Source organism: Cavia porcellus, unplaced genomic scaffold, assembly GCF_034190915.1.
Source record: "Cavia porcellus strain 051 isolate PalLab524CR breed Dunkin Hartley unplaced genomic scaffold, mCavPor4.1 scaffold_12, whole genome shotgun sequence".
NCBI classification, from domain to species: domain Eukaryota; kingdom Metazoa; phylum Chordata; class Mammalia; order Rodentia; family Caviidae; genus Cavia; species Cavia porcellus.
In genome coordinates, this window is record NW_026947495.1 from 75,995,517 (window position 1) to 76,018,188 (window position 22,672).

Consider the following 22,672-nt stretch of genomic DNA (forward strand, 5'->3'; position numbering starts at 1 on the left):
TTGTGAAGCCACTCCTGGGTATGTTCTTTAAAGAAACGAAAGGCAGTTTTCACCGAGCCTTGAAATCTGCATGGAGAGCTAAACCAGCTGCCACGCTGGGCCCTGTGCTGGGCCACGTGGTGTGCCCAAGCTCCTGCCTTGCTCCTGCATGGGAACCTCAGGTAACCTTTCAGGGGTGTGTGGGGGGTCTCCAACCTCAAAGAAGGGGTGAGCCCCGTCAACACCAGGCCCTCCATTATCAAGCTTCTCTGTCACAGACTGAGCTGCTCAGCTGTAGGAGCCACTGCTCTGCCATCCTTATAGGAAACAATTTGAGCGACTCCCCTTGAATGCAGAACAGCTGCTGTAACACTGGTTAAATGGAGATGTGCTTCCATATACTGGTATGTACAGCGCTGATACGGTATTTCCTTCTCTCTCCAATTGGCTCTAAGCATTGCAAATAAGGCTAGTGAGGTACTGGTACTGATGCCTAATCTCTAAAGCCATCACAGTCTCCTGTTTCCTCACACAGTGTTCTCTGTAAAAGATGAGCCCAGCATAGGGGTGGCAGAGCCACTCAGCTCTGGGAATGTCTGCTGGGTAGAGGCCTCAAACCAAAAGGCTATGACTTCCCAGGGCACAGAAGTTTACATGTCAGAAACTGAAGCAACAGCTTCCTAAAACCATTCAAGTGTCATCTTAATTGGATTACACAGGGTCTGCATATTGTAGGAATGGAAGAGATACCAGAATCCCTCACATCCCTGGCCCACTCACCATACAGAACTCTCAAGCCAGGCCTGACCCTGCCCATTGAATGCACAGTGACTTAGGCTTCTCCTCCACCAAGGTGGTTTTGATGCTTTTTCTTTTTTTTGTAATACTGAGAACCTAGAGCTTTTACACTGACCTAGTTCCTCAGCCCTTTTTAACAATTTTAAAATTTTAGGCTAAGGTCTTGCTGAATTGTTAAGCAGCTCAGGCTGGGCTCGAACTTGGCAGCCTCCTGCCTCGGGCTCCCGCATGCTGCGATTACAGGTGTGTGCCACTGAGCCTGGCTCTGCTGAGCTGCAGGGACAGGTGTAAGTCCTGCGACATTCCCTCCTGGTGCGTGATTAACTCCAGCTGAGTACGAAGACGCCCACCGAGGGTCACGGGAGGGCAGCCTGGAGAGCGGAGACCAGGTGACCTGGCCCTGAAGACTTGCATTTGCTGCTGTACAACATGATCATTTTATTTTTGCGGGACTTTCTGAGGGTGAGGATAAACTTCTTAGTTTTACTAATCCTCACAATAAAATTTGTAAGTCACAGTAGATGCATAAATCATAGAGCAGGGTTCAGGGAAGCAGCCCACTGCTGTATTAGGTAGCCATTAGAACATGGCTTTGGGGGAAAGGTGATTTTTACAGTTATGTCCCGAAAGGAAGTGATTTACCCAATTAGCTGAGGTATGTATGTTTTGGGATGAGATAACTTGGAAAATTAAGCAAGCTGTTTAAAACAGGAATGAGATCATGGGATGGGAGGCATGAAAGGGGTTCTATTTATGTTCCTAACCCTGAGCCCAGCTCCAGGACAGCGTGTGGGCAGCCAGACCCCTTGCTGCCTCTCTGAATGGTCAATGAAAAGCCCGCTCTGAGGTCAGTGAGGTGAGCCAGGCGAGCACCGCGATAATAATGCATCAAGAAACGGGAAAGGCTGTCGACAGATGCCACGGGAAGGTGTCACAGAGGCATCAGAAGAACCCAGTAGTGTGACGAGAGGTTCTCTACAGCACCCTACATTTCAGGCAGCCTTGGCTTCTTGTATATTCACATAACTATGGTTCCTTTTTGGACAATAAATCAAGAAAAGCATTTCTTAGTGACTATAATAAATATCACCTGAACTCAGCTCACCAAACCTTGGAAGGGATCAGGATGAGCTCAATTAACTTCTCTGAGAAGGCTCTAAAGACAATACTGATTTATCTTGAGCCTTCCAAAAATGGATTTAAGTGTCATTTCTTTGAAACAGTAATTTTTACATATTACATTTACCATATTTGTAATTTTTGGCTATGTTTGCATTAATAAGCAAGGTGACTGCACTAGAAGATCTGATGGAGGCTCTTATGGTATCTTAGGATTGTCACCAGCATTTCCCAAACATCTCACCAGTGCCTGGCTCATGGCAGCTCGATGTATGTATCTTTGATGGACTAATAAATTAATGAATCTTAACCAAAGAACACCACCACTCCGGTAAATAGGCTTTACTGTGCGAGCAGCACCCAAGTTTCAGTGACAGCTACAAGAATTTTTAAAACGTTCTCTAGTTTTTTCCTGTCCTTCCCTTGGGACAATTGGATGTCACCAAGAACTGCTTTGTTCCTTAAGACTTGCCTTCAGATTACGCTTTAGTTTGCAGGCAAATACATTTTGCTTAGTTGATGCCTCTCAGAAAATTCTTTGCTTAAAAATGAGAGGTTTATCCCAAGTGGTACATAGGTACTGTATGTGTCCCCTCTCCTGCCACGCACTTTTTTTTCTTAAAGGAAAAAGCAGCAAGGTTTTATTAAGGTGACAGCTTGCTTAGTGAGTGGGCTTGCATCCCCAGAAGGGAGAATGGCCTTAAATACCTTTCAGCCCTGTCACTGCACTCCAAGTACCATGCCAGCCAGTGTCGGAAAAGCAACCGCCCTGCGGCCAGGATCTGGCCAGTGGTTTACGGTGGTCAGTTATACAAGAATACAAACTCTTATTAGAAGCACGGCAAATAAGAATGACAAGTAGAAAAACAGCAGTATGCATCTTATTTTCAAACAAGGACTGATATATAAATGAGGTCAATATTAAACCAATTCACAAGGCCAGCAATTTTAAAAATCTTTGTACTAAATGCTCACAAAAGACTAACATTAAAATTTCAATACTTCTTTCAAGTAAACCAAGCCTCCGTCTTTGGCAGTGGAACAAAAGCATGCTGCATCATTCTCGCAGGATGAAAATACGGCAAACGATTAAATCCCAGCAATTAAAAAAAGTATTGCTTAAAATATAATGTTTCTTATTTCTGTTTAGAAAGTGAACCGAATTCCAGCCAGGTTCATGGTCTCTTAGGTAAAAACAGAGAGGAGGCCTTGATTCTGGTGTAGCTCTAAACGACGCACAGATTGTTTAATGCAATATGGATATTAGCTCAGCTCTTAAAACAGCTTTCAAGAACACTTTATCTCCACCCAAGAAACACAAAGCATTTCTACAACACTGCGGTTACAGAGCTGACGAGGGAGACACCAGGTATTCAGCTGTCGGCGGCGGATCCCTCTTGACAGCCCAGAAGCACTGGGTGTCAGAGGTGAGGAGGAAAGGAAGGGTACACTGCACACGCAGCATGCCACACGCCACCATGCATCCAGAGAGGCATGGAAGCGGCACAGGACTGATCACGGAGCCATTCGCAAGGGTGATGGTCAGGAAAACACATTTATCGCGGAAGAATATGCAGTTCTCAGTGCAGGTACATAGGACATGAATTTTCATTACTGGGTTCTTGCATTATTTCTCATTAATGATTCGAGTTGCCAGCTACTACTTTTCCTGCGCCATTCTCAACTGTATGGCTAAGAGATTACTGAAGAAACATGAGTTCAATTTGTGGGTTTGTCTACATCTATAAATAATTTTAAGTTTTTAAAAAAGGAGATTTCCCTCAAGGGAGATGTTGCTCATGGGCTGGCTCTTGCTAAAATGCCACAGTTTTACTCACTGGTGACCATGACAAAAGCAGAAAAGACTCAGCTTTGGATATTCAAGATTAAGCAGAAAGGAGTACTCATGGACTCTCTTCTACTGCTTATTAGCCAACTGCATTAGCCATAACTGACAAAAACCCTAATTTCCTCAAGACAGAATTTATCTTTAGTTCACAATCTCCTACCCAGACAGGAGACTGGTACCTCTATGATAAAGTGTTCATGTACCATTTAACTGGCTTTGACTTATTCCACAGATAAAATGATGCAAAACTTCTAGCCATACTTAAAGCAGAGAGATCGCATAGAACTTTCGAGAGCAGAAATTCCCCCTCCTACAGCAAGCTCCCCACCTAACCGTATCTATCTGTCTGGCGACTGTCACTCTCAGGCACTGACTTCAAAGCATTTTCAGATGCTGCCAAACTTCTCACCTTTCCCAGAGGACTCTCATTGGAGTCGTGAGATTTCAGGGTCTCTGGGTGTTTTTGCAAATCCCCTCTGTGGAGAGTCTTTCAATGTCACCATCAGCCAGATGCATGAAGTCCTCCAGGATGGCAGTTTTTGAATTAGAAGAATATTCACTGGCAACCACAGGTTGCAGTTTCTTGTCTTTTCTTTCATTTCCCTAGAAACATGGGACGTGAGGGGACAGAGGAGCGTGAGGGGATCGCAGGTGGGAAGGAAAAACGTCGCCAAAGATGAGAAAAATTCACGCTCTAGACTGCATTCATCTGTAAGAAAGATAAAACGTGGTTAAAATCAGGGCACCAATCCTGCAACCTGCAGGTTCACATATTTAACATTACTGTCCGCTCTGGAACAGGGCGGCAGGAGGACACTTCCAACAACAGCAAGCAAACACCCACCGTGGCATCAGAGGGCCCTCAGCACATCCTGTGCATTTTCCTGGAGTAATCAAGACCATTCATATCACCTAAGCCGGTGGATTATTACTCTATAGCCAGCTGGCTTAGCTCAGTGAATCCACCCAGACGGCAGAAAACTTTCTGCTGTTCTGCAAGTCTGGAGACAGAGCAGTGTGACAGACCTGCTCATGTAAAACAAGGGTGAAGAAATGCTGATCTGTATGCCAGAGGAGAGGGATGAGAGGGCAACGATGACTTTCACTTAAAGGTCACTCAGCGGGACAAATAAACAAATGTATCTGAGCCAGGGAAGCAGAATCCCTAAGACCCTCCACCCCCCACAGTGCCTCTGCCCAGCTGCCCCAAGAGGGTGACTTGTGGTCCATTTGCTGCCTCCAGTTCCCTGACTGCTGCACTCATCCTTCCCCAGACCAGAAGACCTCAGAGCCTATTCTGTCCCCTTTGATGTCAAAGACTCTGCTGTTTGTCATGACAGTGTGTGTGTGTGTGTGTGTGTGGGGGTGCTGCTGTCTATCACGTAGGCAGAGGCCAGGGACACCACTGAACAGACAATGCACAGAACAGCTCCCCAGCAAAGAACGCTCCAGCCCTGGTGCCAGGAGCACAAGACCGTCACCTCTGCAAGAGTCTCCCTGTTCCTAGGGCCCAGCCACGGGTGGCACGCAGTGGGTCTGAAGGCTGCCTGTATTGCAGCCTCTTCAACCATACAAAGCTGGAGTTGGGTGGTGGATTTCAGGTGTGGGGAGAGAAAAGGAAGGAGCCTAGATTCAGATCCTTCACTGCGTGACTGTAAGATGCTGCTTAACGTCTTGAAATTGCAAGGTCTTTGTCTATTAAGTGGGCTGCCAGGGCCTAGCAGGCAGAGTTGTGCTCCTGTGACCCCGAACTCTGCCCCAAGGACTGTCAGAAAGTAGCCTGGCTCTGATGCAGTCCAGAGGGAAAATCTGTTGTACTGAAATCTTGGCTAAGTGGACACTCAAGTCCCGCTGCAGAGAACACTGATGTTCTGCCCTCCTGAACAGCTTCCTAGGCGGCTTGTGGTCCTCTTGTGGCCAAGGCTGACTGGTGCCACCTTGACCCAGAGCTGTGACCTCCAGACTTAGGGTCTCTGGCACCCTCCTGTGGGAGGGCTGAAGATCACAAGGTCAGGGAAACCACAGTGGGAGGGGGAGTGTCACCCCGACTCAGAGGCCAATCTGGTTTTTATTTTGTCTAACGAAGACAGCTCCTGTGTGATAGCCTCTTTTTTTTTTTTTCATTTTCTTTTTTGTCTTTTTCGTTTCTATTGGTACCAGGGATCGAACTCACGACTGCCTGCTTGCAAGGCAGGCGCTTATGCCGTTGAGCTAAATCCCCAGCTCCTGTGATAGCCTCTTTTAGCTCTGTAGGTGGTCTGTGTGTGAGAGAAAGACGAGAGGGACACAGAGAGGGGGACAGAGAGGGCGGAGCTAACCCCCCTTCTCTTGGCAAGGTCACAGGGCATCAGGGAGATGACAGCTTTGGAACTCTGCTGCGAAATGCCACTGGCAGGCGTCTCAGCCAGCGGCCACACTGCCACCCTCTTCAGATGAGCATGAAACAGACAACAGGATGCAGATACGTCCATGAGGAGTTGGGAATGCAGCCACATCTGCAGTCCGTGGGCTTAGTAGGTGCCCTGTCCATTGGCGGCGGTGGTGGTGGTCATGACACAACTTCAAGTTTCTGTTCCACTGATGTAGCTTATGTTCTCCATTTTTTCTTTTTGCACCAGGCTTATAAAGCACTATCTACAGCAGTTGGGGTGCTGCCATACACTGAGAAGAGCTGCATTTGTCAACAGACCCCAACTAAGCATCTTTTTAAGTGACCTTTTCATCCTCAGGACTCAGCACAGTGTAAGAAAGTAGGCTTCTGGGGCTGGGGATTTAGCTCAGTGGCATAAGCGCCTGTCTTGCAAGCAGGCAGTCGTGAGTTCGATCCCTGGTACCGATAAAAATGAAAAAGACGAAAAAGACAAAAAAAAAAGTAGGCTTCCCAGGGGTTTTAGCCTGCACTGCGTAAGGCTAGGAAAGTGGATGGAGACAGCTGTGCAGGGGAAACTGAGTCGGAGCAGGTTTCACTGGGGCTGCACAAACACAGCCCCTGAGCACACCAGTAACAGCCCCGGGTCTGCGAAGACGTGGGAGACACCCTGGCCCTCTCTCCTCTACCCCCTCGCCCTCTCTCCCCCCTGTCCCTGACTTCCTTGTTCATTACTGAGCGCTTATTCTTGCCAGACACCAGGTAGGAAAGGTCAGTAGTGACTCGGAAAGGGCTTTTTTTTTTTTTTTCCATAAAGCATTAAATAAACTTAAAAAATGAACTGGAAGAGGTCCATGTGGAAAAGAGCTTTGAATTAAATAGCATCAGCAAATCTCCAGCCAACCCAACACAACCTTCAAGAGGAAGGATTTCAGGCTGAAAGGCAAACAGTACTGTTTGACATACTGAAAGCATTCCCCCAGAGGGAGAGCTCTGTTTTGCAAACAATCAGGTTCCCATTTCTACCTCAAAACTCGCTGACTCTTTCACTCTCTGAACTGTGTCCTGGGCAAGCCATAGGTTTTGCAGCCAGCACTCCAAGCTTGCTCTCAACAAATTATAATATACATATATATATATATATATATATCAAGTGAGTGTTTCACTCCTGCGAACTAAACGTATCTCGAATTGTTGTAGCCATCGGCCATCGCATTACAGCCTGCAAGAAGGCTCCTTCCTATGGATAACACACCTTCACTCAGACACCAGGATGAAATAACTGGCCAAATTAAAACATCACCTTCTCAGGAAAGGACACATCCCCTCACGTGTGACCTTCCGACAAGGACAGAACTTTCTACTTGAGGGGCGGCGGGCAGCGAAGTATCTGAAGTGTCACCTGCTTCCTCAGGGATGGCAGGAATCACGAGTGCTGCTGAGGAAAGAGGCTGCTGAAACAGCAGCTCCAACTTATCCCGGCTCATCTAGCAAATGCCCTTTCTGCGGCTCTGCCACAGTTGCTCCTGGCACGCTTGGGGTGTGCATGGGGTCTGCCGGCCTCTGAGAGCACCGGTCACAGCGGGTGGACGCCCCTGCTGCTGTACTCACCATGCTGTCAAATTCCACGGGAACCATGAACCGAGACACTTCATCGAACTCCTCGGGAGACATGGGGAGCAGGTTGTCCGTGGTCTGAAGTCTGGAAGGGTGACTGGAAAGGAGAGAGGAGAGGGGAGTGTCAACACTCGCACTGTGGAAGCGGGGTGCAGATCTAGACAGTTTTATCCTCTCTGGGATCGACCGCTTTGCACTTTTATGTAGGGAAGTCCACGCACTCTTGAGACACATCTGTGAGAGTAGAGATGGTGGGTGGGAGGTTAGTGTCCCCAGCCCGGCCCCTTGGGAGTATGCGGAACAAGAGCCAGAGGGATCTGTGCACTTCTGCCTGGTGACGCCTCCTGTGAGCGCCACCCTGGGTGATAGCATCTTGTAGCTGCCCCTGGACAGAGAGCACCTGAGAAGTGCCCAGGGAGTCCCTCGTCCCTACCTTGAGGTCTGCATGCAGATAAAGCGGATCCACAGAGGGTTTTTACATGAAGGCTACATCCATTCACCCCAAGACAGTGCTGCGGGCCAAATAACTGACAATGACTTCCCAAAACTCTACCTTTTATGAAATGAAACGACAAAATAAAAGCAAGTGGAGAAAATGGATCTCAATCATTCTCTGGCCTTTCTTCAATTGAAAAGAACTACTTTCCCACTGAAAAACAGTTTATTTTTATTTTGACTTTTTCCAAGTTTCAGATTGGGGAGAATTTATATATCTTACAATACAACTTTGGCTTTTGGTTGTGTTTTGCGTTTTGCTTTTTTAAAGGCAGTAAAATGCTGGCAGGCAGGGACACCAGACCCTAATTGGGCTCTCTCCTGGAAGTCCGGCTGTGACAGCTGAGCGGTTACAAGGGGGAAAGCAAAATGCAAATACAAAATACAGTGGAGAGGCCCCTGCCAGGCGAGAGGCGGCTGAGGCTCTGAACATGCATTCTTCTGTGTTCACTTACACTTCGGACACCGAAATCAGCTCGGTCTTGATGTATCCAGTTCCCTTCGGGCCGTCGAGCTCCATGGGCTCCGGGGCTGGAAGGAAGCACAGGGCACACATGTGCTGTTAGCAGAAACCACAAGTGACAGCTCAGTCACGCTGGGGATGAAGCTTCTCCGGTTGCCCCTGACAGCTTAGGAGTCCTGCGACTCTGAAGAGGTCCAAACCCTGCTCTCTGCCCGGGACACCTGACATTCCTGCGGGGATACAGAAGTGATGAGGTGGGGAGAGGTGACTGCAGCAGGTGTCTGGCTGGGCACCTTCTCCTGCACAGTCTGCGAGGTGCTCTCTGTGTGCTGATGGTGACACACAGTAGGCTGAGGGCCTCTCCACACCAGTGTCACCATCCTCCTAGTGAGGCTTCTGGCGTGAAAAGCAATCAGCTGTGCTGGTGTTGGTGTGTTCCGGGCACAGATGGTTGTAAGCTGAACTTTTTAAAATGAGGCTCAGGGACAAGCCAGAAGGAGAAAGACCCAGAAAGACTCACATTCTAAGACGAGGCCTCCTCCTGTAATAAATCACTAATAACATGTGCTCTAACGTGGGTGGGGGCTCCCTTCTCCTGGCCTCAGTTTCCCAGTTTTAACATGAGCTGCCTGGCAGACACTGGGCAGCCATGGTTCTTAACCCTGGCCCCTTTCCTGGGGAATAAGTGATACTGTAATGAGACCAGAAGTGGAGTGTCCAGGCTGCTAACCTCCGAATTAGGTTTCACTGCAGCCCAGACCCCTGGATGGGAAGCCCATGGCTGGTTACCAGCCAGGCGCACCTGTGTCACCACCCCCAGCGCTGTCTCATCCCTGCGGGGGCCGTGCCCACTCCCCACTCACCCTCCTTCGGCCTGGAGTAGTACTTTCCGAACGCGTGGTCTTTGTCAATGTTTGGGTAGAGGTACTTGAGGGGGTTCTCTGGAATGTTCTCCGCTGCCATGACTTTGTAATTGCGGATGATGTCAGGGAAAGTGACGGCGGAAAGCTCCTTCTTGGTATAGGGCTCAACCGAGTGGAACTCAGGTTCTACAGGGCGGAAAAGCTGGGTGAGCCCCACAGAACGGCCTGAGGCGACACCCTGCAGAGGTTAGGGATGCCAGGAGCCCAGGAGGAGGAGGTCTGACATGGAGGAGAAGCAGCCATCCACAGGGCAGGCCGCCTCATTCCTAATTCTAATCCAGCCTTAGGAAGAGGGGCAGAGAGGAAGCCTCCACCCTCACAAAAATGCACCTGTCATTCGCTACTTAAGATTTATAGATCTGGCCCCAAGTAGCTGAGGAATCCCTTAAATGCCCACATCTTCACCAAGCAGAGCAGTAACGAACTACAACCTGGGTCATGGTACTCCAGGCGTAAACAGGGTTACTGAGAGACGACCTCATTTTCTTTTCATATTGAACAACACAGTTCTTAATTAAAACAAGTGATACTAAATACAGAAAACAACTTTTGAGATAAGAAAACCCCACATCTTGCTTTTCCTTCTAACCTTCAATGTCGTAAGTTTAATTCCCTGATGTTCTTATTCCCAGACCTAAACCAGAGCTGTTTCTGAACAGACCCAGAATCTAGTGCTCCAGAGCTCAGGACAACTGCTGACCACACTGTGCGCCCACTTCGTAGCTGGTGCCTCCCGCCCCCAAACTCTCCTGGTTGCCAAGTGCTTTCCTCTCTTGGTTTGCTAACTCCGCCTCTCAGTGGGCTCAGGAAATGGCCTTCCAGGAAAAGGGGGAAGTGGGCAGGCTCACAGCGACTGCCAGTCCCAGGCTCGGACTCAGCCCGCCTGCTTTTTCAACAGAAGAAAAACAAACAAGAAAGCATCCCATCCTTTTGCAGCTCCCTCCTGAAATTTGGGGAAAATCAGCTTTTCCTCCAGTCCTCTAAGCAAACTGTGAGCATCCCTCTAAAGCAATCGGCTTGCCACGATCACCTCCTCATCTGCACCATGCAACAGTCTGTGAGCCGTGGAGTACAACACAAATGCCTAACAGAGAAACCTGTGGCTGCTCTGAAAAGGGGGTGCTGGTGGAGGAAACCCACAGGAGTCCTCAGCTGTGCCCAGGCACTGTGGGAAGTGGGACCCCATCCAAGATCTGCAAGGACACTCACTCACATCCTTGATTCGCAGTAACAGGGTGGACACAAAGGAAACAGGTTGGCCTTGTCTTTCAAAGTCACTGTGTCCACAACGCGCTCCAGGCAGCGACTCCCAACATCAGTGATGCCTCCCCAAGCCCTACCTAGGGGCTCAGCTAGGGCAAGGACGGGCGCCTCGAGCGCATGACCAAAGCTCCCAGTGCCACACGAGGTGGGAGGGCTGCACGTGTGCCCCGGTCGGCCACTCACCGCCTCCGTTCTGTGACCGCTCCACCCAGGTGAAGGTGATGGCACCCTCGCGGGAGCTCTCGCTGAACCGCAGCAGGAAGGTGCCGGGCTGCTGGTCCTTGAGCAGTATGCGCTCCCGTTCCTTGCTGATGAAGCCCATGATGCACCTGGGCGGGGACAGGACGTAGGGTTTCAGTCTCCGTAGCCCCTTACAATGCAGGGGCCTCAGCGCGGACTGCAGGGTGAGGACCTGCACACTGTTTTAAAGTATATTTAACGGGCACTTAAGGACGCCTTCTACTTAGGTGTGGGTGTGCTAACATTAAGGGAAAACACACACACACACACACACACACACACACACACACACACGAGTATGGGGTCCACAGGACGGCACAGAGACTCAGGAAGCACGTGCAGCATTCCAAGCCCCGTGCGGGCCATGAAAATGGCTGGAAGTGTGCATTTCTTCTACTGAACTCCAAAACTCGGACAATGTATTTTCATATTCATGCACTTCTAGTCAATTTAAAAGCCTCTTAGGGGCTGGGGATTTAGCTCTGCGGCATAAACACCTGGCAAGTGCGAGGTCGTCAGTTCCATTCCCTGTACCAAAAATGAATAAATAAATAAATAAAAGCCTCTGCTAAAATATAAGTTGATCTGGAGACGAGCCAGGCATAATTTACAAGGCAGAAAGGGCTTTTGATTCTTTCCTAGGGACCATGTAAGAGCTCAAGAAACTTCTGTTGAATGAAAGCATGCTTGGGTGGCACCCAGAATCTGTTTTTAAAGCTCAGCTTTATATTAGAAAGTGTTCGTTTAACCTGATGTGCTGCTGTGGAACCTGAACTGCTCCAGGCAGCGTGTCTCTGGGAAGGGACAAAATGATGCGCCTGCGGGCTTTTTCTGGGTTTTGCAGCAAGAGAGGGGCACCAAAAATGTTTCAGAAATACAATCGTCAGTGGCTTTTGCTCTTACCCATCATTCCAGAGAGACAGCAGGTGTTTTTTAATGAGTTCTAAGATGCTTTCGATCCAAAGCCAGAAGGAAAAATTTTTATCGCTAATATTTTCCTGAAATACACAAATGCACACATTAGGAACAGTGACTTCTCACACTGTGCCCTCCCATCAGAGTTTCACTTGCGAAGCACCCCACTATCACAGACAGAAGTCTCCAACACACAGCAGCAGACCGGCCTGGGTCCTCCCAGTGATCCCTCGAGCCAGGCTCTGCTTCCCTCTCCAAACAGCAATGGCAGCCAGGGGACACCTCAGGGTGACACCACCCCGGCCCTCTGGTCAGGCAGAGCTTGAGGTTCACACAGACAGAGCCAAACACTGCCGGGCCAGGGGCCGGGATGGGCAAGGGAAAGAATCTTATCACTCAGCAGGTGCTTCCTGTCAGCCTCTGGCCTGGAGACCCAACTTCTGCGTTAAGGAAAGAAAACAGCTGACCCTCGGGGAAAGAAAGCCATGCCAAAACAAGCAAGCAGCTCCCTGCCGCAGCCAGAGGAGCAGGCGGGAGCCCTGAAGCCAGGCGGCAAGAAGAGCTCAGCGGCTCCCACGCCCGGGCAGGACCCACCTTACAAAACCTAGTCCAGGGGATGAGGCCGTCCTGGGCAGCATTGGGACCTAGATAGACACAAGAACACTTTGTTGGCAGACAGCAGTCGCTCTGATGCTTTTGTGGATAAATTTGCTCTCAAAGAAAGACTCCCTATTCGAGAAAGGAAGATCCTGTCTGTGTGGCCCACTTAGCAAGGATCAAATATGCTACGAAAGGACGTAGGTGAAAGAGTCTGCAAGTGTACACATTGGGTTTATTTCCATGGCACGAAGGGGTGGATGGCAGATCCTGGGCACCAGGACCCTGAGGGTTTTTAGAGCACAGGAGCACCACAGAGCCTACCATCAGTCCCCTCTCTCCCTCTCCTCGGGAAAGGGGAGCGATCCCTTAAATCCTGCTCTCCGTACCTCGCCTGCCTGCTGACACTGACTGGGGTTGAACCTGAGCCTCCCCGTGGGCTCTAAGGGTGCTGCGTTTGGGCCTCCCTGCCTGGCACCAGCACTGGCACCAGCACCAGCATGCTCTCCCACTGCTTCATCATCTTCCAAAGATGCCACAGACCTTTTAAAAAGTTCAAATTAAGACCAAGGGCAAGGGATTTAGCTCAGCGGCATAAGCACCTGCCTGGCAAGTGTGAGGTTGTGAGTTCAATCCCTGGTACAAAAAAAAAAAATCTCAGTCTCCTCCAAACTAAGACCAAGATCATGCCCAGGAGATCAACTAAATGGACACTTGAGTCCACCAGCGCATTTCAGAGGTCTGTTCTTCCCATTCCATGGTCCTCCAAATGGTACGTGAGTTCAGGGAGGCTGCAGTCACCGTCAGCCGACAACTTCAGGCACGGCTAGGCACAAGGGGGTGAAGCCTGTGGCCCTTTTGAGAGAACCCTGAAGATCACCTACTGACTCCAAAGGGAGGACTAGGAGAACAGGGATCTTAGACATTGTATTAAGTAGCATAAAAGCCTGCTGAGCCCACAGCGGAGGGCCACCAAGTCAGGAGTGAAATTAATCCAGACGAGAGCTGCCTGTGAAATATTAAGGAAGGATTCAGTTTTGCTCATTCATTCAAGCTGACTTCAACATGAGTGAGTCTTGGATCCATTTAGTATGTAAGACTGGTCAGCCACTGGCCTTGGCCACTGACAGCTGATGACCTGGTGTGCCTCGACTCTGTAATGCGCCGGACAGTGGTCAACGTACGTCCTGTGTGTGGACAGTGACCCCACCACCAGGGCCACCTGAGGCACCGGCCTGGAGACTGAGATGAAAACCCTCACCCATGCATGTCTGGGACTTTTATTTTCCTCCCTCAGAATAATAAGAACTATCTTTCTCATTGAAAACTCATTTCCTCCACAGAAAATGTATTGTACAAAATCCAAAAACCTTCCCCTAGGGCCCTTCTCAGAAGTGTCAGCAGGAAATGAGGGAGGGGTCAGGGAAGCCTCTCCCTGGGTCTCCTTCTTTGCAAAGTAGGGTCTGATTGTCTTTGAGTCCCAAGAAGTGGCAGCTGGGTTTTTATTCTCCTCTACTCTGCCCAAAACAGAGAACAAACAGAGCTGAGAGAACAAACAGAGAGGTTTTGGATTCGATTGACGCAGGCACATGAAGTCCATCTGCTCCTACCTAGAAGCTTCTCTCCCAGCATGCTCAGCTGGTCTACGTTGAGGCCTCTCTTGGTGACAGAGGAAAACTGCCAGCTCAGCACCTCAGAGAGCTGGGCCCAGCGCGCACACGGAGGGTTCAGGAAGAAGGACAGATTCTGGAGACAAAACACACGGGAGCTGGGGGTCACCAGGATGTCCCGACCCACCCCAAAGCTCAGCTCGGCTTCACGTGACACTTCCACTTGTTCACCATCAGGGATGCAAATGTGCATCACTCCCAGATTTGCAGTTGTGAATTCATTTGCATTTACATAAGACTCTGAGGGCGCCTCTGAGGTCACTGAGGATGGGACTGTACACAGAGTGACAAGCAAACAGTCACTCAACACTCCTGCTCTAACCAAGACGGACAACTCAGGGCTGGAGCTCCGTGTTCCAGCATTCATACACACTAGCGTGCTGCAGGGACCAGAGTCGCCCAGGAACCCAACCTGCTTTTCTCCGGGAAGCAGTCCTCAGGGTTGCTGGTGTCTCTGAATAATTAGAATCCACTGGAACTGGGCAGCAGTGAGCAGCCACGCTCTAAGAATGCAGCTTGCTTTTTAGACGTGCACATTTAAAGACAGTGACAGCAAAGGCAGGACCATTGTCCTCACCTCCAGTACACGTACACTGTCACTTTCCCATGGCCACTCTAGTTGGGCAGTGGCCCCACATGAGCCATCACTTCCCTCTCCACACCTGGCTACTGCTCGCTGCTCTGGAGACACAGCACCTAGGACAGGGGCCCCTGGCCACCTCCCTCAGCCCCCATACAAAAGCACTCGTGTTTCCATACCCTGGGTTCCGTCACCAGCATGTTGTACCACAGGATGGAGGCCCAGCCGCTGGGGAGCTGGCTGACGTTGGAGATCACCACAACAGGCAGCGAGGTCGTCTGCAAGGTGACAAAGGCCTTGAGATCCTCCTAACCAGACCACCGCGTACTCTCAGAGGGGAGCAGGGGACTCACTGTAAGTCTGCACAGAGTTACTCTTGAGCAAAGTAACCCTAGGACAGAACTACTCGGAAGAGTTAGACGGAAACACAGACAGGACTCCCAGGGACCCCAGAAGTCTCACCTCGAGGTCAATGACCAAGCCAGGCTGGCACAGCTGGGTTTCAAAGCTTAGGGAGTGAAGCTCTTCAGTAACAACAAGCGGGCCCTTGGAGAGAAGAGAAGAGAAGAACGTAAGGACTCACTTGCGGATCCTGAGACTTTCAGAAGCTAAATAAACAAGGGGCAGAGATCCGGACCACACAGTTACAACTTGGAAAACACCACTGCGTAATAACTGACCCCAGATTTATTTATTCCAAGTGTCCCGGAGCTCTCTCTGAGATAAAAAGTGAACAGTTCAGAGAAAGAAACGCAAGTAGGGAAGCAGTAATACCCGTGAGATTTGCACACAACCCAAGACTTCCTGGTGTAGATGCAGCTCGGGTCTGATTATCCACAGGGAGCTCTGACTCCCAACGCCTAGCAGGTCAGTGCTTCACTTTGGAAAGAAAGGGGTGGCTTTCAAAATGCCTTCGTGCAAACTGCTTCCCATAGGCATCACGACCACTAGAATGAGGGAGGAGGTGCAGCTGCTAGATCATGGGTCACACAGCAGTGACCGCGCAGGCCAGGGCTGCGAGACCAGCAAGTCTGTCTCATTGTTCCAGCGCCCTCCACTGGTTGTGGTGGGAATGACAGTATGCCTTGTGTGCACAGAGGGAAAAAAAAACCTTCCAAACCCAAACTCTAGGCCTTTGTCTTTGCACATTGCTAAATGCATCACAATGCAACTCTTCAAGGGTCTGGATGTGAAAAGGAAGCTGAAAAAAAAAGATAATGCCACTAGGCAGGAGCGCCCGGACCATCTTGTCCTCAGCATGCAGTCACAGACGGGCTCTGTTCCACTGAACGGCAACTGTGCCTAGGGAAGTCCTGCAAACATCCTGGGACTCTGATCCCCCACTCACAAGGTGTGCAGGACACAAAAGCCCACCAGCCCCTCCTCTGAGCTGCCTGTGTAGGGCCAACGAGGCTGTGAGCAGGGCTGCCCAACAACCAGAAAGCAAGCAGCAGAGGGTTTTTCCCATTTGCACGGACACTCCTAGCCCTCCCCAAGGAGATCTGCCTGCCCCCCACCATGGCCCAGGGGCCCTCACCTCATTGGTTCTGTTGCCAGCATTCTTCTGTTCTTTCAGTTGCTAAAAAACAGGAAGTCATCTTAGTAGACCACATGGGAGCTGTCAACTCTGACTCTTACAACCCAGACCACCCTCAGGACCACAGAGAATGAAGACCTGCCATGGTCTCAGGGGTGGAGCAGGAGGCGTGCAGGCCTGCCGTGGGTCTCTGAACTGAGTGCCTCTTGCTCAGTAGGGTGGATGGTGCAGAGTCTGGGGGACCCACCTTCTGGGAACCTCATCCCAAGCTTCCCAGTGAGCACCATGGGGCCAGCTCGGGTCACCTGAGGCCTCCAGGATGGACCCAGATACTAGGTCTACTGGCTTGCAGGACAGTCACCATGGAGCATGGTACACGTGACCTCACTTCAGGCTCAGCACCAACACCCAGCAGCCCCTCTCCAGAGGCGGGAAGGACAGTCATTTAGAGTGGCCTGATAATCCTGCGGGGTAGGATTCCCCGGGAGAGAGACCAGCTGAAGGGTCAGGCCATGCAGGCCAGCAGGGTGGGGCAAGGAGTGTGGGAGCAGTGAGGGTCACCTTGTGGCATGGCGGATGCAGTGTATGTCCATGCAGGCCAGGGAAGCATTTTTATCAAGACCCCTGCAGCCACATAGGAGAGTGAGCTGGGCAACAGACAGAGTGAACAGCTCTGGGTTGTGGCAGGGGAGCTAGGGTGCCCCAGTGCAGTGACGAGAGGTCACCGGCCAGTCTAGAAGGTCTAAAGGGCACCTCTTGGCTTGACAAGTGCCACCCAGCATTGCAAGTCCTGGCAGACCACCCACAGGCAGCTCTAGCAGGGGACCGGCCTCCCTACCAAGTGTCGGAACTCAGCGGCCAGGCTGCCGTTGGTGGACTCCTCCATGTTCATGACCTTGGTGTGCGTGCCCAAGATGTTGAACTTCCGGAACCTGCATAATCACACACAGGCACTTAGTGGCTTCAAACTCAGACAGACAAGGTAGCCAAACATGGTGCAAAGTGTGTCACCTACCCTTTCACTGTATTTCTCTCATTCACATCCCTGCAAAAACAAAAGGATATATTTAACGTTTGCAGTTAACTTTAACAGAAACATAAAACATGTACACTAGTGAAAGATTAAAAAAAAATTCTACGATGCTGGTTTATAGAATGATTTTGGTGCTCTCGCAAAAGTGCCAAAGAGCCAGGTGACTTGGGGGTGGGAAAGATGAAGTCTGAGGCTGAGATCACACAGCGCTTGCCCTGTGCAGAGCCAGTGACTACTCTGTCAGGCTGCAGTCTGGCTATTTGGCTCCTACAGGTCACATGCTAGATACCTGGTCCCTGGTCCCAGGGGTGGGGGAGGGAAGGAGCTCATGCTGAGAGTGACAGGGACACACACCTGCCCAGCAGGCGAGGCTGCACTGGCTGCTCTAACAGCAGAAGGTTGTGACTTTCCAGAGGGCTCTCCTTGCTACTCCTACCCATGATTCCCAGTCAGGCCACAGGGCGCCCCCTACAGGATGTGACAGTGCATAGACACTGCCTCCCCACCCAGAACTTCCCTGCACCCCCCACCCTGAGCTGATTATTAAGTGCTTGGTTTGAAGTATTTTGTTACAGCAACACCAAAGACAGTCACATCAGGGCCTAGATATGGATCAGGGACCACTGCTCAACTAGGAAGGCTCTGTTTTGGGAATAACTGTAAGAGGGATCTATTTTCTCATTGAAAAACCACATTTACAGTAAAAGGAACAGTGTGACAGACGAAAGGCCAGAGCTGGAAGAGACAAAGGGGCACAAACAAACAGACAGCAGGACTGAGCTAAGGCAGCGTGGTAAATGGGCTGCGTGGCCCAGGAGAAATGGGTGACACAGCCCCCCCCCCCACCCCACAGCCCCTAAGCTCCTGGGGAAACCGCCCCGCAGCTGACGGCAGAGCTGCACACCCGACCTTCTGCTGGGCTGGCGCCAGGCCTCCCCTGGGAGCGGGCCTAGGAGTGCCAAGCCCAGCTGTGATCCTGGATGTTCCTCCCTTTGCTCTTTTCACCTGAACAGCCCCAGCTTTAGGGGAAGTTGCTAACATGCAGGCCGGGAGCCACCGCGTTCTACCTGCTGGGTCATTTGTGATGGTCCAGGTGGACCTGACCGGGAGCCGGGCCGGGAGCTGGGCTCAGCCCTGGCCCCAGGAAAGACAATTTCCTCCCTCCCAGGATGCAGCGCGGCCGAGCAACCGGAACACAAGAGTCCACGTCTGACGCACTCACAGAACCAGCATTTCGGGGGCACATTATCTTAGATGATATTAAAAGTATCTTACTTGTCAAATAAGACTTTTACTTTCAAATTATAATTCAGCTCTTGCAATTTCACCAACAGTCTAGAGAGAAAAATAAAAGTTACAACTTTAAAAAAACGATCTATTACAATGCATTTACTATGCCAAGTGTCCCTCTATGGGCGTGAATGGAAACCCTCACCCCTCTAGTTCTTGGTTCTTACAAGCAGTGAAACGCACACGCTAGTCACCTGCTTGGCTTTTTTCTCACTACATGGACCTGCAGGTTCTGTGAAACTGCTGGGGCAGAACCGCAGCATGGAGTTCTGGTGGAACCCAGCACTGACGTCTTGTTCCTACAGGGTCAGTGAGGGTGGCCGGTCCTATATAGGCTGCCAACAGAAAGCACTGTCAGAAGTTCCAGTTCTGGCCTTAGATGGATGGAAAGCGATGAACATTACCCGCTGCAGAACTCACAACTACTTTTCTGTCTTGGTGGGAGGAAAGCGAAACTGTCAACCGTAACTAGAAAAATGAGGCTTGCCGTCCTGCACACCCCGGCAGTGTGTAAGGAAGGGTGGAAGGTGGGGTGCCGGGCTCCTAGGGCTCTGGGTGCCCCTGTTCTGCTAGCTGCAAGGTGGGAGGAAGCCCCAAGTCGTAGGTCAGCAATGGATTCCATCTCCACTCTCCTGCAGCGCTGAGTTCTGGCTTCCACAGACCCTAGAGTTGGCGCTACTGATGGCCCAACAGGGAAGGAGCAGTGTGGACCTGAACCAGCAGCAGCCAGGGAGATAGGCTGTGGCCTTCCCTGGAAGCAAATCCTCCCCTTGGAGTGCAGTGCTCATCTCCAGGCGAGCAGATTCACCAGGACAGAGCAAGGCCGAAAATTCTCACCCAGAAACTTTGCCAACTACGAAGGAAAAAGTGGGCTACATCCTCGTCTAAAAGTGAAATACCTGTCGTATTTCACATGTGTGTGTCCACGTAAGGAATAAGCTGCACCCACGCAGCTTTGCACATCTGTATGGATGTGCATGACCCTATGGGAGGATTAGCACCAGGCCCTTTGGAAATCTCATAAAAGCTCCGGGCCCACCAGAAAAACTCACAGGTGTAACCTAGGTCAGCACATGCTGCTTCCTCCCCAGGGGGTCCTGAGACTGTCATTATGCACCTGCTCTCTGGAGTGGGGAGGCCGCTGGGACTCCTGTGCTCTCTTGCATTTGTGCAGGCAATGCTCAACAACTTTTCATGTAATACATTTGCAATCGGAGGAGAAACAGATGTGGGAACTTACATTTAGATTGGCTGTACTTCAACCAAAGAATCTTAGATATTATAAGAATTCATAAGAATTCTCTACTGGAAAATTATTTCCTCTTGCATCCCGATATAATAGCTTTGTATTACGAAATAAGAAAGGTAAACTCTGCAATGGGCAATGTACAAAGCTGCATTTTTTGTTTTTTGTTTTTAAATTACCTCAACTTTACAGTGAACTGTACTCCAGTCTTCAAGACCAGAGGCCTCTGTGGATGCGTCGGCATGCATGGCTGTCTTTCCACCACGAAAGAGCTGCAAATATCCAGCAAATGCAGACAAGTTAGTGTTTCCATCAAGATTGAGGCAGTGGGGCTGGGGATTTAGCTCAGCGGCATAAACGCCTGCCTTGCAAGTAGGCGGTCGTGAGTTGGATCCCCGGTACTGATAAAAAGGAAAAAAGACAAAAAAAAAAAAAAAAAAAAAAAAAAAAGATTGAGGCAGTAAAAAAAGTACATGACTTTCCCTAAAGAGGAAATGGAGTCAAGAGAGCAAAACCTGAAAACCACTGTGAAAGAGCCCGACAAACTAGATTAACAAAGCAGTGTTTATCAGTGAGTAAAGAAACCTCCACGTCTACTTTACACATAGCACACAGCCAGAAACTGTAACAACCTGTGACATTATACTGCAGTGAGCCCCTGACTTCAGTTCCTTTCATCTGTAAATCTCCATGAACAGTCAGATTTGCACAAAACACACAACCAACGGTCCTTAATTATTTCAAAACCCAGCATGGGAACAGTCATGTCTGTTCAGATGTGAGCCTCAGGGAAACAAAATATTTCTGTGTGTCTTTTCAACTCTGCTCTTCCACTTAGTGGCGTCTGCACACTGATTATGCTTGGGAGCTGCCTGCTGTTTGCATGGGACAGTGCTAGGTCCTGGTGGGGAAAGGACAATGGATGTGACAGGAACTGGTAACCGTGTAGCTAATGAAACGCAGAATGGGATAGAAATCAACGATGAATTGCAAAGTCTGGAAGGCAAAGAACGAGCGTGAACAAATGTCTGGGAACTTGGGGAGTATTCAGGAGGAAATGGAAACTGGATTGGACTGTCTGGACACAGGGGTACAAAGTGGGCCTAATATGGGAGAAACATACTCAGGCGAGGCATGGGGACATCACTGGCAGCCAGGACCTAGAAGACACCAGAGGCCCAGGCTGCCTGGAAGCCGAGGAGGTGTGAGGCGGAGCCGGGGTGGGCTGGCCACATCCAGCTGAGAGCACCCCAAGGCTGGCAGGGGGTGGGGCTGTGGGGCTGCCTGCTAGGAGCTCAGAAAAGACACCACAGCCTGAAATGGAGAGGACAAACATCCTGAGGTTGGCAGGACAGATTGTGTTAGGGGAAGGACAGGAGGAAGAATTAGTGCAGCTCCAGACCAGGGCGCAGAATGGATGACGGGCCGCTGGGATGAGAATGAAGCTAGAAAGAATCAAGTACCATTAAAAAAAACTTAAGCCAGCCTGCCTGCTAGGGATTTTGCTCAGTGGAATAAGCACCTGCCTGGCGAGCGCAAGGTAAGTTCAATCCCCGGTACCAAAAAACAAAATGAACAGAGCCCGCTTGACTCCTCTAATTAAAGAAAAATGCATGTAAGCCCGTGATGTTACCTCTGGATGAGCTGCTGGAACAGGGCCACGGTGCGGTCCCAGAGCCCCTGCTTGCTCTTGGTGATCGGATCGTGCTCATAGGTGAGTTTCTGCTCCAGCTCTTCCAGCTTCTTGAGTTGCTGCCGCACTTGCTGCAGACTCTCTGCGATGCCTGTGAACCTGGAGCGTGACACATGGGAGTCCCGGTGAGCGATCGTCCAGGAGCAGCTGGGGTGAGAGTCACAGGACCAACGCGCTCCCCGAGAGGAACTCAAGCCATTCCGCCAGCCAGCGTGTGGGCAACATAAGCCTTCCCAGCGGTATGGCCCCAGGCTGCAGGGCCCAGCGGGGAGGGGCGGGAGGATTGTGGTTTAAGAAGCTCAGTCATTTGGAAAAAAAGAATCAACCTGCACTGAGATTACAGCCCATATCGAAAGCCTCTGCGGGCACCTGAGACCTATGGGGGTTTCCAGGTCATCCGCACCTTCAGCCGACTTCCCCGAGACTGAGCCCAGGGTCACTCCACACAGAGCCATGTCCCCAGCCCTTTTTGTTATTTTGGGACAGGGTCTCCCTCAGCTGCATGGCTGCCTTGAACTTGTTATCCCCGGGGGCAATGACCAGAGGTTTGTATGAGATGGACAGACAGACAGCCCAAGCCCCACACCTCTGCAGTGCAAGTCACTGGGGTCAAACCCACTGCCTGGTGTAGTGCGTGCTCATCCTCCCCAAGACCCTTCATCATTAGCTAGTCCTGGAGTCTGTCACGTAACTGGCCATCACCACTGTCCCTGCCCCACACGTCTCTGTCCAGATGCCCTTCTTTTTCCTTTGATCCTTGCTTCTTTCAGTAAAAAGCCATAGAGGCTTCAGGTCAGGGCTGTCATTTAAGAGGGGTCTCGGTTCACGGCAGCCCCTCTGAGCCTTCTTGGAGCACAGATTGGAAACTGACCCTGAATAATCTTTCATCCTTTTGTACCCTGCTATAGTCAAGAATTGCAACAGTGACCCTCCTGCCTCAGTCTCCCATGTAACTAGAATTACAGAGATGTGCCACCATGCTAGGCTCAATAGAATT

At 50.5% G+C, this 22,672-nt stretch overlaps 1 protein-coding gene across 1 annotated transcript in view; it reads right to left on the reverse strand.

Annotated features, from left to right (window-relative positions):
* Nucleotides 1–2,761: 2,761 nt before the first annotated feature.
* The window catches only part of Stat1 (signal transducer and activator of transcription 1), a 34,334-nt gene continuing 14,423 nt past the window's right edge, over nt 2,762–22,672 (reverse strand). The window contains exons 9-24 of the mRNA XM_003478777.5: nt 21,616–21,774; nt 20,162–20,254; nt 18,722–18,781; nt 17,429–17,458; nt 17,252–17,345; nt 16,414–16,455; nt 15,339–15,422; nt 15,056–15,154; nt 14,237–14,372; nt 12,624–12,673; nt 12,018–12,112; nt 11,058–11,203; nt 9,552–9,737; nt 8,681–8,756; nt 7,725–7,827; nt 2,762–4,454 (exon numbers count right to left, since the gene is read on the reverse strand). Of these exons, the coding sequence (XP_003478825.4) occupies nt 4,440–4,454; nt 7,725–7,827; nt 8,681–8,756; nt 9,552–9,737; nt 11,058–11,203; nt 12,018–12,112; nt 12,624–12,673; nt 14,237–14,372; nt 15,056–15,154; nt 15,339–15,422; nt 16,414–16,455; nt 17,252–17,345; nt 17,429–17,458; nt 18,722–18,781; nt 20,162–20,254; nt 21,616–21,774 (1,468 nt within the window). The 3' untranslated portion in view covers nt 2,762–4,439. The remainder of the gene's footprint in view (nt 4,455–7,724; nt 7,828–8,680; nt 8,757–9,551; nt 9,738–11,057; nt 11,204–12,017; nt 12,113–12,623; nt 12,674–14,236; nt 14,373–15,055; nt 15,155–15,338; nt 15,423–16,413; nt 16,456–17,251; nt 17,346–17,428; nt 17,459–18,721; nt 18,782–20,161; nt 20,255–21,615; nt 21,775–22,672) is intronic.